This window comes from Neofelis nebulosa, chromosome 9 (genome assembly GCF_028018385.1).
Source record: "Neofelis nebulosa isolate mNeoNeb1 chromosome 9, mNeoNeb1.pri, whole genome shotgun sequence".
Lineage (NCBI taxonomy): Eukaryota > Metazoa > Chordata > Mammalia > Carnivora > Felidae > Neofelis > Neofelis nebulosa.
Genome location: NC_080790.1, coordinates 129660888 through 129678379, shown reverse-complemented (window position 1 = coordinate 129678379; position 17492 = coordinate 129660888). Strand labels below are relative to the sequence as shown.

Sequence of the window (17492 nt, the reverse complement as noted above, 5' to 3'; positions counted from 1 at the left end):
ACAGGGACCTGGAATTGGAATGGCTCCAGGTTCAGCAGGAGGCGTGGAGTCAAGCACCTGCCCGGTTCTCCGGGAGGATTGTGTCCAGCCCGGAATTCTGTAAGCCCAGCCCGCCTATGGATCAAGGGAGAGAGACTAGAAACAGATGTACTTCCATTCCCCTGCTTAGGAAGCCAGAGGGAGATGTATTCTAGCGAGAAAGAGGGAGAAATTGAGCCAAGGAAAAGTGAGGTTCCACACCTGCTGAGAGGGGAGGGGAGACCCCAGGACAGCATCTGCACAGCGGGCACAGCGGGGAGCCAGTCCAGACTGGTCGGAAGGTGCAGGACCTCTTTGGGATGACAGAGTTGAGGGAAGACGTGAGGCTTGTGAATGTCTTAAGTGGGAATGTGGTGGCAAAGGGCACGGTGTCGGCTTAGTCGTGACACCACATGAAACTAAGCAAACGGGCACCTGGTGGCTCGGTTGGTTGGGTGTCCGACTCTGGCTCAGGTCATGATCTCACGGTTCATGAGTTCGAGTCCCACACTGGCCTCCGTGCTGACAGTGCCTTTGTGAGTTCGAGCCCCAAGTCCAGCTCTGTGCTGACAGTGCAGAGCCTGCTTGGGATTCTCTCTCTCTCTCTCTCTCTCTCTCTCTCTCTCTCTGCCCCTCCCCCACTCACTTGCTCTCTCTGTCCCTCTCTCAAAATAAATAAACTTAAAAAAAAAAAAAAAAACAACTAAGCAAACAGAAACAGTCACTCCAGGAAAAAATTATGCAGGAAAAGAAAAGGAATCCTAACCTTCCACATTTCTTAGCTACAAATAGTATCTGAGGAATAAATCCTTCCGTGTACATACTAAGGATTTTGTGAACCACAGTGATCATATATGTTGGGGGATGGGAGGGTGAAAGAGTGTGTGTGTCGTGGGGGCAGGGAGGGAAGAGAGCAAAACCCACAGACCTAAAACAGAAGCTCCTGGAACAGCTGTCAGTGGAAGTTAATACCACAGTAGTTGTCTGAAAGAAGTGAAAATAATTCCTGTAGAGAATAAGACATGAGAGGGGGACACTGTTTCATTTCTTTCTTTTTTTTTTTTTTTTAAATTATGTTCTAGAATTCTTTGCACACTGAGGTGCATATAAAAGTGTAGTAACAATAAGAATAGAAACACCGGTTAGCATAAGATCGTCTGTTAACCTGTTTATTGATGTGTTCACATTTTTAGCTGCAGTAAACAGCTAGCCCAGAGTCCCAATTCTGCAAAACAAAAAAATGCTGTCTAAGAAAAATACTTCTCTGGTAGGCCTCTGAGAATTGCAGAATTGAGGACATGTGCCTTTTTTTCTTACCTCTCTAGATTATCCTCTTGACTTGAACCACAGCGAAACCTTCCTACAAACCACAACGTTTCTTCCCGAAGACTTCACCTACTTTGCAAACCATACCTGCCCTGAGAGGCTCCCTTCCATGAGTGAGTAGAGCCACCCTGACTTTGCAGACTGACGGGCCTTTTTATCTGATTAAAATAAGAGTGAGAGGGTTTTTTTTCCCCCTAATGTTTTATTTTTGAGAGAGTGCAAGTGGGGGAGGGGCAGAGAGGGGGGGCTGCAGAGGATTGGACGATGTGGGGCTTGAACTCACGAACCGAGAGATCATGACCTGAGCAGAAGATGAATGTCTTGAGTTTGGGCATGATCACCTGGGATCACCGATCGGTGGTGGGGCCGTGCGTGGGTGCTCGCCTCGGGAGCCCTCAGAGAGGCTTCAAGCACAGCCACTTTCCTCCTTCCTCTTTGAGACGTTCAGCTGCCATTCACTCAGTCTCAGTTTCTTTCCACTCCATTGGCAGAGCCAAAGCTCTAAAGTCTTAACTTCTTGACTTACTGCTTTGCCCAGTAATAGTGATGAAGTGAAATACAGGGGGTTGCAAAGCAGAGGAAGGGCCTCCCAGCACTGTGAAAGATGGCAGTCAGCTGAAAAAGCATTGAACCTCCCTAGAGAGTGAAACCCTGGACATGGGGAGGGGGGGGAGACTTCTGTCATTTTCTGGCCTCTTAATTCTTTTTCTTCCCCCCCACCCCTTTCTCTGTTCAGAGGGCCCAATAGACATAAACATGAGTGAAATCGCAATGGACGACATCCATGAAATCTTCTCCAAAGACCCAGCCATCAAGCTCGGAGGTCACTGGAAGCCTTCGGATTGCATGCCTCGATGGAAGGTAGGCTGTGAAGTCAGACCAGATGCCAGGAGGCCCACCTGGACTTGGCCATCATCCCAGGTCGCCGTGGGATTCACGGACCGTGATAATCTGTGCTTTGCACCCTACTGCCCGATGCAAAGTATCTGCAGTTCATGGAAACACTTTGGAGGCGTGGGTTTCCCTAAGGACAGGCTGCAGCCTCCGAAGTGTGTGTCGTCCACATGGCTGAGTGGGACCCTTTGGTCTTCTTTATAGGCGTCTTGGCTAAGCAAGGAGGAGGGTTGGTAGGTCTCTTGGGCCATGTTAGCAAAAGCCATCTTCACAAATCCGGGGCTGCACGTGCCTCATTCGGCATTGTTACTCTGAGCTTAGTGCGACCAAGAGCGGAGTTCTCCAGCCTGACACTGAGAATTTCTGGTTGTTTTTCTGCATGACTGTAGTTAGGAGGCATCAGCGTGTGGATCTGGCTCATGACACCGGCCTGAGTCCAGTGTTTCAACAAGTATTTATTCAAGTGCTGTTTCTGTGCCGGTCCTGCAAGGAACAAGGCAGATCTGGAATAGACGGGCATTTCCAGCCCATCACTGGGCGTATGACCAGCACTAAGAGATGAGATAGATATATACATATATATCTATCTCAGAGTGCGCTGCACGCTCTAAGGGGAAGTACTGTTTTGTGGAGCGTGTTTTAGTTGTATGCCTCTGTATCCATGGACATGTTTGTGGGACAGGTCTTGGTGGAGGATGAACGTCTTCCTCTGGGTTGTGGCCTAGAAAGAACTCACTCAGCAGGTGCACTATGTACACAGCATGGTGTGTGTGAGGACAAAGTCCCCTTACTTCCGAGGGTCCACCTGCCAACACAGCTGCTCCTTCAGCAGAGGCTGCGGACAAGGCAGCCTTCCAGAATAGCCCAAGAGCCGGTCCCCCGATTCCGCAGCAGCCTCGTGCCACAAAGCAGAAGTCGGGGGGACTCACGGGGCGGCTTCTCTCGCTGTGACCCTCTCCAGGTGGCGATCCTCATCCCTTTCCGGAACCGCCACGAGCACCTCCCAGTCCTGCTCAGACACCTGATTCCCATGCTCCAGCGCCAGCGTCTGCGGTTCGCGTTTTATGTGGTTGAACAGGCGAGTGGCCCTTCCTTCCCTCTTCTCTCTGTTCTGAGGCAGCAGTTTGGAGTCCACCTTTGGAGTGCAGAGCCAGTGAAACGGAAATCTGACGATCGAGCCACCCAGAGGTGAAAGGGAGAGCAGAGAGAGCAGTTTGGGTTTGAGGTGTCCCTCGAGACGGGCAGACCCGAGTCCAGGGTGGAACTCTGTGTGCCCTTCAACAAAGGCTCCTTGTGTGGGGGTTGAGTCAGAGCTGCCTTGGGTGGTGTCTTCAGTCTCCAGACCCAGGAAACTCCCCTTAAGATAAGGATAAGGAGCCGTGAGTAGAAGTGGCTGTATTGTTCTTTCCTCCCTTTATGGGACTTCCAAATGCTGTTATGGGTCGAATGTCTGCCTTTAGGACAGTCTTGGGAAAGAGTCATCACCCCTCTGATTTCTAAGGAAACCGGGGCGAGATGTCAAGTGGCTTGTGAGGCAGTGATGAGCGTGCTGGCCCAGCCCCCAGGGGTCCCTCCCCGTCGGGTTCAGTAAGCGCTCCTTTAGGCAGGGCTGGGACAGCAAAGAGTTTGCTCCGGGAGCAAAAGAAAAATAAAGTTCTGCTTCTTTTAGGTCGGCACCCAGCCTTTTAATCGAGCCATGCTTTTCAACGTCGGTTTTCAAGAAGCAATGAAGGATCTGGACTGGGACTGTCTTATTTTTCATGATGTGGATCATATACCAGAAAGCGATCGGAACTACTATGGATGCGGGCAGATGCCGAGACACTTCGCAACCAAGTTGGACAAGTATATGTACCTGTGAGTATCACGTCCCCTGGAAGAGGTCAAATCTGAAAGGATGCTGAGAGATGCAAAGGTGGCCAAACCCAGTTAGCTCCACCCAGTGTGCATCGGCCGGCGAAGGGATAAACAAAATGGGGCACAGCCACGGCATGGTACGCTATTAGGCAGCAAACAGGAAGGGAGTCCTGACACGCTGGCAGGTGGATGAACCCTCAAAGCACCGCTGTGAGGCAGGAGCTACTTACCAGAGGCCATGTGTTGGCCTGATTGTATTTCCATGACTTGCCCAGAATTCGGCAAAGCCGCAGACACAGAAAGGACAGTGATGGTTAGGGTTGAGGGGAGGCGGGGGAACGGAGAGTGGCCACTGATGGGTACAAGGCTTCTTTTTTGGGGTGATGAAAGGTGTTAGAATGGATTGGGGTCGTGGTGGCACGACTCCGTGAATGTCCCAAAACGACGAAGTTGTGTACTTTAAATGCGTGAATTATATGGAACGCCAATTATGTGTCAATAAAGCTGTTATGAAAAAACAATTAGAGAAGGATGCAGTTAGCTACGGAGGGCGACGTGCCTCAGCACAAGGAAACGGTTGCAGATGGGTCAGGACAGCAGTGCGGAGAGCGCTGTTTCACGTTGTGTGGTTCTCCGGTGAGATGGCGGCCTGTCCTGGGGACAAACCACCCTTGGACGCACAGATGACTGAAGCTGTACGTCTCCTTCCAGGCTTCCTTACACCGAGTTCTTTGGTGGAGTGAGCGGCTTAACGGTGGAACAGTTCCGGAAGATCAATGGCTTCCCAAACGCTTTCTGGGGTTGGGGTGGAGAAGATGATGACTTATGGAACAGGTACCCCCTTTTCCAGTTTCCGGTGCCTTCTAGAAACACTGCCTTAGGCTCCCCCAGACAAGCGCCACGCAGGAGGGATAGGGTGCAAGCCACGGAGGTAATGTGAAGTGTTCTAGCAGCCACGTTTAAAAAGGTTAAAAAAGAAAAAGACGGGAAATTAATTTCACTATTTTATTAATAAAACATGTTAACAGTGTATTTATCGTAATATATCAGAAATAATATCCTTCCAACATATAATCAGTATAAGATGTTGACAAGACCCTTCACATTCATCTGTTTTCCCCCGTCTGTCTTTGAAATCTGGTATTTATTTTACACTCCTGGCACATTTCACTGAAACCTCCCCAAACCAGAGGTCACATATTAGTGGTGTGTACACATATTTATCCGTACCATCAGGTCAGGCTTGCGTTGTACAAGTTTGGGTGAACGGTGCTGTATTTGAGTACATCAACTAGTCTTTTTACAGAGTAAGTGAGTAGTAACCTAGTAAGGAACAAAGAAGCAAAAGAATTTCTACCTTGTATCTGTTTACTTTCTAAATTGGCTTTAAAAAAGAAAGCTACGTGTTGCTTTTTAATTACAGAGCAATACTTGCCCGTAAAAATTCACATAATACAAAGGTGCATTCATTCCTAGGAAGTAGCGATTTCGAACAGGCTGTTTCTTTCCCCACTTTTTTCTGTTCCTACGTAAATAACCCAGGCCCATGCCTTCTCCAACCACGTTAATACAGAGAGAGCCACTTCCTTAATTTTAGCAACGGCATGGTATTCCTTTACGTGGATACACGAGAATTTATTTTAATCCTCTCCCGTCGATGAACATTGTTGTTCGCAGTTTTGAATATCCTTGTTCACGTGTGCAGATATTTCTGTAGCTTAAATTCCTTCTTGTGGAACGGCAGAGTCAGGTAAGTTGCTCTTTTGAATTTGGATAGTAATCGCCAGGATTTTCTTCCAGAAGAGATTGCAGAAAGAGTCCAAGCCATGGTGCATCACCGTTCCATCACGGCCAACATTGGCTATAAACAACCTTTTACGTTTTGCCACATTTCGGCCCTTCAGCAGCCGCGTGTGGCCCGGGCTGCTATACCGGACAGAGGAGCTCCAGACAATTCTTTCTCAGTCTGAGAGATAAAAATGGCATCTCATCCTTTTAATTAATTCGGGTTTCTTAGGAACCCGGTGAGGATGAACAGCTTTGCCACAAACCTACTGGTTGACTGGTCCCTGAGTCCAGTCAAACTCCAATTCAGGACATCTGTCAGTTCTCCGCTGGCACTGTCCCCAGGTCAGCAGGAACCCCCTTGGGTGCAGGATCTGGGGCTGGTTCCCCCCAGTGTGCTGCACAATTCCAGGCACACAGTAGGCATCCTATATGTATTTATCAACTCAGAGTAAGAACACACTTTCCTGTATCAAAAGGAGAGTGTAATTTGGAGTCAAGAGGAGGATGTTGAAATAATACTCTCCCGCAGTGTTGACATATGAAGACAACCGTCAATTTTACACAGCTCTCCAAAGTCTGCCTCCATGTGTTCATAGTTTCTTACAGGCCCGTCAAGTTTCCAGTAAACCCAGCTTGCAAAATCCTATCTTTTTCATAGTAAGGATAAATAACCGAATACCTCCTTAAATGCTGCTGTCCCCATAGTGTTGTGAAGTTTTACATCTAGATCAGAGGATGTCCTACAAATGAGTTGACCTCCGTGGTGACGGGGGAGTTGGGCAGAGTAATTAAGTTCACAACCAGGAAAGCACAGTGCAACTCTGACTTTCCTGACTTGCGTCATAGCAGGTGGTGGAAAGGAAAAGTGTTTTGTCCACCAGTGAGAAAAATATTTTTGATAGGATCCGAACAAGCCGGCTGAGAGGGCGTGTGCACTCACCCCCTGGGGGACGCTCACCGATGTACCTGTCCCTGGGGACCTGGCAGCACACCTCACTCTCGAGAATTTTAAATTTCTTTTCTTTCTCAAAACTTTTTTTGTATTGTAGACCTCTTGTCTGCAACCACGCGCTTGCCCAGAGGGTAGGCAATTGAATATTTAGGTGCAGAAGTTCTGTTGTTCACCTTGGGGTTTCTCAGCCTCGGCATAGATGTGGACACCTGCACTGCTAGATCATTTGGTCTAAAAGCCCATTCTCTTTGTCTCGGACAGAGTACAGAACGCAGGCTACTCCGTGAGCCGGCCAGAAGGCGACACCGGGAAATACAAATCTATTCCTCATCACCATCGAGGAGAAGTCCAGTTTCTTGGAAGGTTGGTGCAATGTGTTTATCCTTCTCACAAATACCCTCTGTACTTTGCATTTGCAGATGTCCCAGAGCATGTGGCAACCCTTTGTCTTCCTCCCCACCTCCTCTCTAAGGTCCGGTTCTGGTGGCTGTCGAATAGTTCCTGGAGAGATGTTCATTTACCCGTGAGGCAGGCGCTTGTGTGAAATCAGATTATCGGTGCAAAACTTGATCATAGATCTTTTAAGGAAATCGGTCACTTGGCAGCTTAAGCTTCATGGTCTCTTCTGTGGTCTTCAGGGAGTTGGAGAAAAATCCACTCCCGTTAAAGGTCTCTGTGTAACCTACACCCACACCACAGAGCAGACTGGCGCCCTTCCTGCGAGCTCCGGTTCCGGAAGGGTGGCCCCTGAAATTCCGTTTGTACTTGCTTTGTTATCACCTTTGCTTCTGGTAAGAAGCTTCCATACTGGACTGATTGGGGCATGTAGATGGAGGGACATCTCTGCCTTTCCAGGAGTAGCTTTTTGTCTCGTTACCTGGGAGGAGGCCTGTTCTCTGGACCATCAGTTCTCACTGCATGCATTCTGTTGTCATGGGAGCAGGAAGGCACCGAATGCCGACCCTGACCTTCTCATCTGATGGATTTTTAGTATCTTACCTGCCACTCCCCTGCCCCCTGCCCTTACCTTCGGCAGGTCATTTAACATCATGAGCCCTGGCTTCTTCATTTGCTACGGGGCAGGTACGTTAACTGAAATGATGTCATAAGGAAAGCACCTGGCGTGAAGTAGGAGGTGTTTCCCATAATAACGTCTGGCCTGGAGCAGCCGCACGGGTGGGCCAGTCACCCGCCAGGGGACGCAGCGTTGCTGCCCTGGGTTGTGTCCCCTCCCGTGTCTGCCCCGCCCCATCCCCTGCCAGGAGGAGGTTAGCCCCTCGCTCAGAGCCACCCCTCTGTTCTCTGCTCCAACAGGTATGCTTTGCTGAGGAAGTCCAAAGAACGGCAAGGGCTGGACGGCCTCAGCAACTTGAACTACTTTGCAAACATCACATACGACGCCTTGTATAAAAACATTACTGTCAACTTGACGCCCGAGCTGGCTCAGGTGAGCGAGTACTGAGAGGAGGAGAGGCTGTATGTGCTTTACCCGCCGCCACCCAGAAGGCAGCCTGGTGTGAGGTCTGGGGGCTCCACACAGGAAGAGAGTAGAAATACAGTGTCTGATGAAGGATCACAGGGTTCGAGGGGGGAAAAAAAATGTGAACAGTGTCCACGCACAAAACGCCTTCACTGTGGCTTGGGAACTCCCTTCATGAGGACTGGCTTTCTATTTCCACAAGACGACGTCTGTCCTGCTGCTCTGCTCCCCCGGTCTCCTGCCCCAGCGTCCCGTCTCAGCCAGGATCTCTACACCCGGAACTGAGATCCACTGCGGTCCCACCGCCGAGCCCGTTCCTACGAATGGCCTTTGGAGCAAAGAGGCAGCCCCACCCCAGGGCAGCGCAAATGAAACTCCACACACCATTCTTCTCCATCTCTGGTGTTCTCTTCGGTTTCATTTTTTTAAAAGGAAAAAAATAGATACATAGATTACCTGCTTTGGGTGGGGATTGAGGGTGGGGGGGGAGGGATTGGGGAAGATAAATAGACATATAACGATCACTTCTTGAAGAAGTATAATTGTAAATAAGCCATGTAAAATGCCTTTTTTAAATTTAATTTTATAGCTGGCTCCAATTCGAACCGAGGATTTCTACATTAGCTCACTTATTTGGTTGGCAAATGCAGGAACTCCGTTAAAAATGCAGGGGAAGTGGAAGAATGTCCCCTCCCAAATTGCTGTCACTTTGGAAGGGAGAGGATGCAGGGCATGTCACCTACAGAACGAGCCGGTCCAGTCTGTCACTGGTAGCTAACTCCTGCCCCCTCCCATCCTCCTCTTCCGAAAGTCTTTGCTCTTGACTTTTGCTGTGGACGCGCTCTCCCGAGTTGGGCACGCACGCCCTCATCCAGCCGCCTGCTAAACAGGAGCCCTCGGGGGCCTCCCTGTGCACACGCCCCTGGATTTCTGGACTCTAGTGTTTATCCTTTCATCACTGAGAGAGGTGGGGATGGGGTGGGGTGGATGGGTTTTCTGCCTCTTTTCTCCTCTTTTTTTTTTTCTTTGTTTTTGTTTTTTTGTTTTTGCTCTTGTGGAACTTGGCCACAATTCCTGAAATCTGTGCCTAAATTACTAACTAGCTTCAGTGATTCCTCTGAATATTTCCCTGTTTGGGTTTCTGGAAAGATTGTTTGTCAACATTATGAACTAGTACATAGAAATAATGAGCGATGGAATGAAGAATTCAGCTGGGGTGCAGGTGACACTTGTGTGCCGTGGGTTAGCTAGGGTCCTGGTTAGCCCCGATCAGAGCTTTGCAAAGCAGACTAATAAAGCTCCAGGATGCAAGGACCCAAGCCCATGCGCTGTGTTCACATCCCATGCACTTCTTGAAGTTAGTTTCCAAATTGCCCTCGAAGTTGTGCCTCTCTGTTTTTCCCTGAGCCAAATCCCTCAAGTTAGAGTTCCTGTTGGCTTCTGCAGGACGCCGACAAATGCCAGTCTTTTTCCTCTCCTTTTCCATAAAACATATTTATATATCGTGATTAGGAGTACTTCCTGAAAAGTACTTCATATTTTTTTTAATTGCCTTGTTTGCCTTCAACTTCCTTAATTTTCATGGTTTACATGAATGTGTGTGTAGGGGGTATATTTGTGTATTCGCGTGCGGGTTGGGGGTTTTCTCCGTTGCATGTGTTGGTTCCATGGACTTATGACCCCCACAAGCTGTGGGAGTGATTGGCCGGGCCTTGTTTTTTGTTCTTGCTTTTTTGTTCTTTTGAAGATAGAATGGTATATATAGAAAATAGCATTACAAAGCTCTTATCAGCTCATATGAGAAGGCAGGTTGTTGCCCTTGAAAATGCTGGTAAGTTGTATCCTAGGTTTTAAAAGAATGTTGAGCATCTCATGCTTTGAAAGACCTTCACGGGGGAACATCACACCCAGGAGCTCACTTGGTTTTCCTTTTTGAAGTCTGGTGCATAGAGCAATAAAGATTTCTCCGCCCTCCCCTCCCCCAGGCCTGTGTGCTGGCCTTGACGCTTCTGGTCCTTCTCCTGTCCTCCTTCGTCACTGAAGGCCGTGAGCCGCTTTCAGTGGGACACAACTATATGATGTCATTTGGAAGAATTTGCTGGGATACACCGATCCTTGGTTAAGGACGATGTGTGTGTACCCAGCAGTGTCGTAAAATGGTCTCGTTCGAAGTTTTTCATGAACATCTTTGCCACCGAGAACAAAATGTTGGCAAGAGGTGAAACACCTGATTTTAAAAAGAAAATGCTGATTTGAGGACAAGAGGAAAGGTCTCTTTTCACTGCTTGAAGTAAGGTCACTGAAACTGTCTGCGATCACATGTGAGTTTGTTCTCTTAGTGTGAAATCGCGTGAAATCGCTTTGCCCGTGTGCCGCTGAGTCATTTACCCACCAAGTTGGGAGTGTCGTGCGGAAATATAAAAGGCAAAATATACAACCAGGCCCGTGAGCTGTTAATGGTGTAAGAGTCTCATGTTAAAAAAAAAAAAGGAAAAAAAAAAAAAAGAACAATAAGAACCAAATGTGACCTTGTGAGTATTTTGGCAGCTGAAATTCTTTAAGGCTACTGACGGGCGACCCCTTAAATCAGTCTCGTCTTTGATTGCTGCGTGCAGGGAAAGGTTTCTCGTTTCACGCGGTTTTTCTGGGGGGGGAGGAGTTATTGCAAAAATATTTCTTTTGACATTACAGGGACTGTTTTGTTGCAGCTCCTTTGCCACAGACATTAATAGCTGAGCAGCAGCCACATGTACTGATCGTGTCCACTCACCATTGACGATGGCATTGAACGTAGCTAGCTAGCACCCTTCCATCACTACATTTTTTTTTTTTTTTTTTTTTTGAGCTTGCTCTTATGTTTTAAGAGGTGCCAGGGGTACATTTTTGCACTGAAATCTAAAGATGTTTTAAAAACACTTTTCACAGAAATAGTCCTTTGTCATTACATTATTTACTCATGTGTTTGTACATTTTTGTATGTTAATTTATGAATGATTTTTTCAGTAAAAAATACATATTCAAGAACCAAACCTTGGTGGTCATCTGTCTTTACCTAGAACCGTTTGGCTTCTCGGGGGCCTTTCTTCTCCTTTTCTCATGGGAGTTCAGCTCCTGTGTGCTCCTTCAAGCAGCTTGACTTCCACACGCTGCTCCCCCGGCCTCTGGGTACTCCCGAGAGAAAACCTGCCCGCCCGACCCCCGAGACTCAGCCGTTGGAGCAAAAGCGCCGAACCCCTCCGTGCTGCCCAGGCATCCTCCCACAATGTCTTTCCAGAATTGGCCCAGGTGATGCCCATCGAGTCGAGCAAGACACCTGGGCACAGAGAGGATGAAAGTTGATGGAGTCCAGATCGAAGGTCCTCTGGGGCCAGTCCACAGTTTGCTGCCTGCCTGGTTCCGCTTGGAGATTGTAATCATAGCTTCTATTTGTTGAGTGTTTACCACTCACTGATCTTTATGGAGTATAAAGTTCCGTGCCCAGGTGCTAGGAATATAATGATTAGCAAAAAGGACAGGGTCAGTGGCCTCCTAAAGCTTACTGTCCTCTTGCCTCACACAGCCCCCCCCTCCCCCCGCCCCCGTGGAGGGTAGGATTAAAATTAAAAACCACAGGAGTGTTACAAAGGACGTGAGCACAAGGTGTGGAAGGCGTTCCCGAGGGGATGTTGATGAGCTCAGAGGAGACAAGTGGGGTCACCCAGTAAACTGCAGGAACAGAAAAGCATCAGGCCGGTGCAGACAGTAAAGTGCTGCCCTGGGGACTGCTAGGCTGGAAGGTGGATGAAGCCAGAATGCCTTTCGGGGCCTCGTGCGCCGAGGTAAGGAGATTGGGTTTTATCCTTAGAGCAATGGCCTCAAGAGTTCCCAGCAGATAGAGCTGTGCGTGATGTCATTAGTTTTATTTTATCTTGTTTTTTTCAAGTTTGAGAGCGAGAGAAAGCGTGAGCGGGGGAGGGGCAGGGAGCGAGGAAAGAGTGAGAATCTCAAGCAGGCTCCGTGCTGCCAGTGTGGAGCTCGAGGCCGGGCTGCACCTCAAGAACCATGAGATCTTGCCCTGGGCTGAAGCCAGATGCTTAACTGAGCTGCCCAGACATCCCTCAGTAGTAATTTTGATAGATGGTTCTGGCTGCAGGGAAAATGGGTGCTGTAGAGAAGCAAAGGAGAAGGAGGGGGATCGGGTAAGTGCACGCAGTCACGCGGGGACAGTATGGAGGAGAGGAGCTGGGGGGCAGCTGGGGGAACGTGACCTGGCCTCCGGCGTCCCCACTTGGGTAGACGGCAAGGCCATTCCCTGGGACGAGGGCACTGGAACTGGACCAGGTTCACGGGAAAGACCACAAGATCAGTTGTGAGCATGTTGAGTTCGGGGGGTTTTTGAGACCCCCAAGCCGAAATGGCCAACAAGCAGTTGTACATGTTCCAGCCTGGGGACTGCAAAGCGCAGTGGGGACCAGGATGGATCAGGAGTCTCCCGTGTGGGAGAGGAGTGCGGGTCTAGGAGTGGAGCCAGCTGGTTTGGTGCCGAGTAGAGCAGGAGCAGGCCCAAGCGTCGAAGAGCTCCGTTTATACCGGCTGAGAAGAAGAAGGTGAGTGAGCAGGGCTCACTCAGACTGGTTGGAGGAACCAGCAGCGGGTTGGATGGGAAAGTCAAGGGAAGAGATGTATGAGGGCGAGTGGTCGACAGAGACCTGATGTACGATGAGGCCTGAAACTCACGGGGAGCAAGGAGGAGGCCGGCGATGGACGTCCCACAGGGGGTGGGCCGAGAAAGGCGAGGCGGCAGTGGGTGCAGGCATCTCTCAAATCCCATGTGAAGGGGTGAAAAGAGAAGGCTGGTAGCTGAGGGAAGCGTGTGACGCTCGAGGAGGGTTTTATTTTGGTTTTCCAACAAGAGAAACCTGAGTATGTTTTCGAACCGCAGGGAGACGCCGACGGGAGAAAGAGAGCTGAGTATCCGAGGCACAAGGGCTAATTTAGCAGGAATGTACCTGGGCTACTGGCGGGGGAGGGGGGGAGACTCAACAAAACCCAAGAGGAATTAGGACCCCTTCCTAGTCATTTCTACGTGGCAGGCACCGACACCCTGTGAAAGATCCTTACAGCTGTTCAAAAAAAAACAAGGTTCCTTTTCAGTGAGTCACCAGAATTGGAATTAGGCAGAGTTGATTCCTGGTGACTACACTTCCTCCCCACTCATGATTTTTTTTTTAATTTGGGGGAAGTACAGTCCTAAAAATGGTAGTTCCCATTTATTGATGCTTGTCCTGTGTCAGGGGCTGTGCTAACGCAGCACATTGTACACAATTAGTCCTCAGCCCTGTAGGGGAGACTGTCCCTCTTTCTAGAGCAAGGTTTCTCAACCCTCGGCTCTTAACATTTGGGGCGGGATCATTCTTTGTACAGGTAACGGTGTGGGGGGCGGGATCATTCTTTGTTCAGGCAACGGTGTGGGGGGCGGCCGTGGCTGTGCTCTGTGCACTGCAGAGAATTTAGCTGCACCCTTGGCCTCTACCCTCTACCGGCCAGTAGCAGCACCCTGTCCTCCCCAGTTGTGACAACCAAAATTGTCACCAGACATTGCCAAATGACCCTGGGGAGAGCAGAATCCCTTGGCTGCCACTTCTGTCCTAGTGCTGGGGAACAGAAGCCACCAAAGCCACTGCTCACTTGAGGTCCCAAAACTAGCACCCGGAGACAGCCGGGATTTGAACACGGGGTCATTTTTACCCCAAGGTAAATGCTCTGAACCCCTATGCTACTTCTGGTCCGACTTCTTTTTTGTATATGTGCTCTTAATAGCTTTTGTTTAAGACACGGTTCATATATATATTTTTTAATTTTTTAATGTTTTTAAATTTATTTTTGAGAGAGAGAGAGTGCAAGCAGGGAAGAGGCAGAGAGAGTGGGAGACACAGAATCCGAGGCAGGCTCCAGGCTCCGAGCTGTCAGCACAGAGCCCGATGTGGGGCTTGAACCCATGAACTGTGAGATCATGACCTGAGCTAAAGTCCGATGCTTAGCCGACTGAGCCACCCAGGCGCCCCTAAATATTTTTATTAATAAAAGTAATACATGAGTATGTGCTCACTGAAAAAGTATTAAATCTCTCCCCCTTGAATGGTAGCAGTTTGGCTGGTGTCTATAATTGATGCCTGTCTGCCTACACGTATGTATGGGGAGGTAAAGACATGTATGCTTAGAAAAACAACATAAATTGTCTTGTAATAACTTTTTGTTTTTTTATCCTACTATTTTTTTTAATGTTTATTTATTTTTGAGACAGAGCGTGAGCGGGGGAGGGTCAGAGAGAGAGGGAGACACAGAATCTGAAACAGGCTCCAGGCTCCGAGCCGTCAGCACAGAGCCCGACGCGGGGCTCGAACCCACGAACCGTGAGATCATGACCTGAGCTGAAGTCGGACGCTTAACCGATGGAGCCCTCCCCGGCACCTCTATCCTACTATTTTTTGGAGATATCTTCTCTGTGATTGAAAGGCTTCCTCAAATAAAGCTCAGTGTCCCTTCCTCGGAGAGGCATTGTGTGAGCACCACGCTAAAATGGTTCATTCCCTAGTCTCCTTTATTTTCTTCCACAAGACTTCTTGCCCTGAATCCCATATTTTTCTTGGTTCTTTGCTCATTGACTGTCAACCCACTAAAACGTAGCCCCTGTCAAGTAGAGTCTGCTTTGTTCTTGCTCTATCCCTAGTGCCAAGAACTGGCCCAGGCACATAGTAGGTGCTCATTAAATCTTTGTTGAACGTAGCTGTCTTCTTCCTTTGAATGGCCACATGGAGTAACCGCTGTGTGGACCAATGTCATTATTTAGTCCTTTCCCTCGGGAAGGACATGGAATTTGTTTTCCGTTTTCCACTGTCACATCGTATGCCCCACAGTGAACACGGCTGCATGTAAATCCACGTACACGGACATAAGCAGGTCACCTGGAGTCTCAGAAGTGAGGGGGAGTGGTGTTCGATGATAGTACGATGCCATTTTTGCAAGATGAAGTTGTGGAAATTGGCCGCACACCTCCGTGAATATACCTCGTGCTACTGAACTAGACACATTGTAAAAATGGTGAAGATTTACTCTTACGTTATGCATATTTTTACCACAATTTAAAAAATGATAAAATTCTTATTAATCTCCATTACCTCCACTTTTTTTTTTTTTTATGTTTATTTTTGAGAGAGAGAGAGGGTGCAAGCAGGGGAGGGGCAGAGAGAGAGGGAGACACAGAATCCCAAGCAGGCTGCAGGCTCTGGGCCATCAGTACAGAGCCCGATGCAGGGCTCTAACCCATGAACTGTGACATCATGACATGGGCCGAAGTCGGATGCTTAACTGACTGAGCCAGCCAGGCGCCCCTTAAGTGGTACATTTTTTAAAAATCTATTTTGCCTCGACGTTGGTTTTGGTCATTGGTTCGGGCAGACACAGAAGTCATGTCCCTCCTTGCCCTAAATCTCCAGTAGCTCTCTCTTCAGCCACGTGCCAGGATCAAAGAAGCTACATTTCGATGTTCTAACGGGCACGTCCTTCCTGTGGTGTGGCCTTTCTTCCCCCGTCAGCCTGGCTTTTCCGTGTTTCTGTGTAACCTGTCACTCTTCTCTGTCGCTCCCTTTTCCCTTGCGTTGCCAGAGCCTCAATTGTCTTTCTTCTCTTTGTCGGGTGGTTCAGTTTCCTTCCACGGTACTCCTATTATGTGTTACGCGGTGATAAACCAGCCAGTACAGATCTTTGGGTTTATTTTCCCTGGACTCCTTCCTTGTTCTGTGATCCCTCCTTCACCGCTCACTTTTCTGTATATTTTTAGCCTAACTCAGGGGTTAGCAAACTATGGCCAGCCGGCCGCCTGTCTTTGTAAATAAACTTTTGACTGAAACACAGCCATGCCTGTCTGTTTACGAGTTGTCTGTGGCTACCTCAAGGGAGGGTGGCAGAACAGAGCAGTTGTGACAGACTACGTATGGCCCCCATATCTAAAATAGTCACTATTGGGGCGCCTGGGTGGCTCTGTCGGTTAAGTTGTCTGACTTCCACTCAGGTCGCGATCTTGCCGTTCGTGAGCTCAAGCCCCTGCGTCGGGCTCCCTGCTGTCAGCACAGAGCCCGCTTCAGATCCTCTGTCCCCTTCTCTCTCTCTTTGCTCCTCTCCCACTTTTTCCCTCTGCAAAAATAAATAAACATTTAAAAATACAATGTTTACCCTCTGGCCTTGACAGTTTCTTGTGCCAGTTTCTTGCCTAACTGATTCATTTCCTGTACAAAGTATTAAATTTTGTACGTGAGCCCGACACTTCGTGTGCAGGGTGGTAGGGAAAGAATTGGAATGCGTGTAGAGCTGACGTTGGGACATGAGCCTCCAGGGGGTTTCCCTGTGCTTCTCCCTCTGCTGGGAGCACTTCTTTGATTTCAGATATGATACATGTCTTCCCGGAACACCCAGTCTGAAACAGCTGACCGTCCCCGTCCTGGCTAGTTTTTCTTCACACCACGTCATTAGAAGAAGTTCCTTGTTCATTTGGTCGTTCACTGGTTTATTAGCTGCCTCCCCCCTCGACACTGTAAGCTTCCGGACGACAAAGAAGCTGCACACTCCCCACCATCCACAGCTCCGTGTGCCAGTACATGGGGTGAAAATATCTGTAGAATGGGGCGCCTGGGTGGCTCAGTCGGTTAGGCCTCAGACTCTTGATCTCGGCTCAGGTCATGCATGACCTCTCGGTTCGTGGGCTCAAGCCCCACATCGGGCTGCGTGCTGGAGCCTGCTTGAGATCCTCTCTCTCCCTCTCTCTCTGCCCCTCCCCTGCTCACGCTTGCACACACACACTCTCTCGAATTAAATAAATAAACTCTAAAAAAATGTGTTGAATGAGAGAGAAACCGAAAGAGAGACAGGAGGTATGTGTAGGAGGGGGGGATGGGATGGGATGGCTATCTACCCAGATTCCTAGACTTTTTTTTTTTTTTTTTTTTTTTTTTTTTTTATTTATTTTTGGGACAGAGAGAGACAAAGCATGAACGGGGGAGGGGCAGAGAGAGAGGGAGACACAGAATCGGAAACAGGCTCCAGGCTCCGAGCCATCAGCCCAGAGCCTGACGCGGGGCTCGAACTCACGGACCGCGAGATCGTGACCTGGCTGAAGTCGGAGGCTTAACCGACTGCGCCACC

At 49.0% G+C, this 17492-nt stretch overlaps 1 protein-coding gene across 2 annotated transcripts in view; it reads left to right on the top strand.

Annotated features, from left to right (window-relative positions):
* Positions 1-11344, top strand: part of B4GALT5 (beta-1,4-galactosyltransferase 5) — a 76450-nt gene extending 65106 nt beyond the window's left edge. For both annotated transcript variants that reach the window (XM_058685914.1, XM_058685915.1), the window contains exons 3-9: positions 1344-1457; positions 2081-2205; positions 3200-3316; positions 3908-4095; positions 4807-4929; positions 7097-7198; positions 8150-11344. In XM_058685914.1, coding sequence (XP_058541897.1) covers positions 1344-1457; positions 2081-2205; positions 3200-3316; positions 3908-4095; positions 4807-4929; positions 7097-7198; positions 8150-8297 — 917 coding nt within the window. In that variant the 3' untranslated portion in view covers positions 8298-11344. The remainder of the gene's footprint in view (positions 1-1343; positions 1458-2080; positions 2206-3199; positions 3317-3907; positions 4096-4806; positions 4930-7096; positions 7199-8149) is intronic.
* Positions 11345-17492: the final 6148 nt, after the last annotated feature.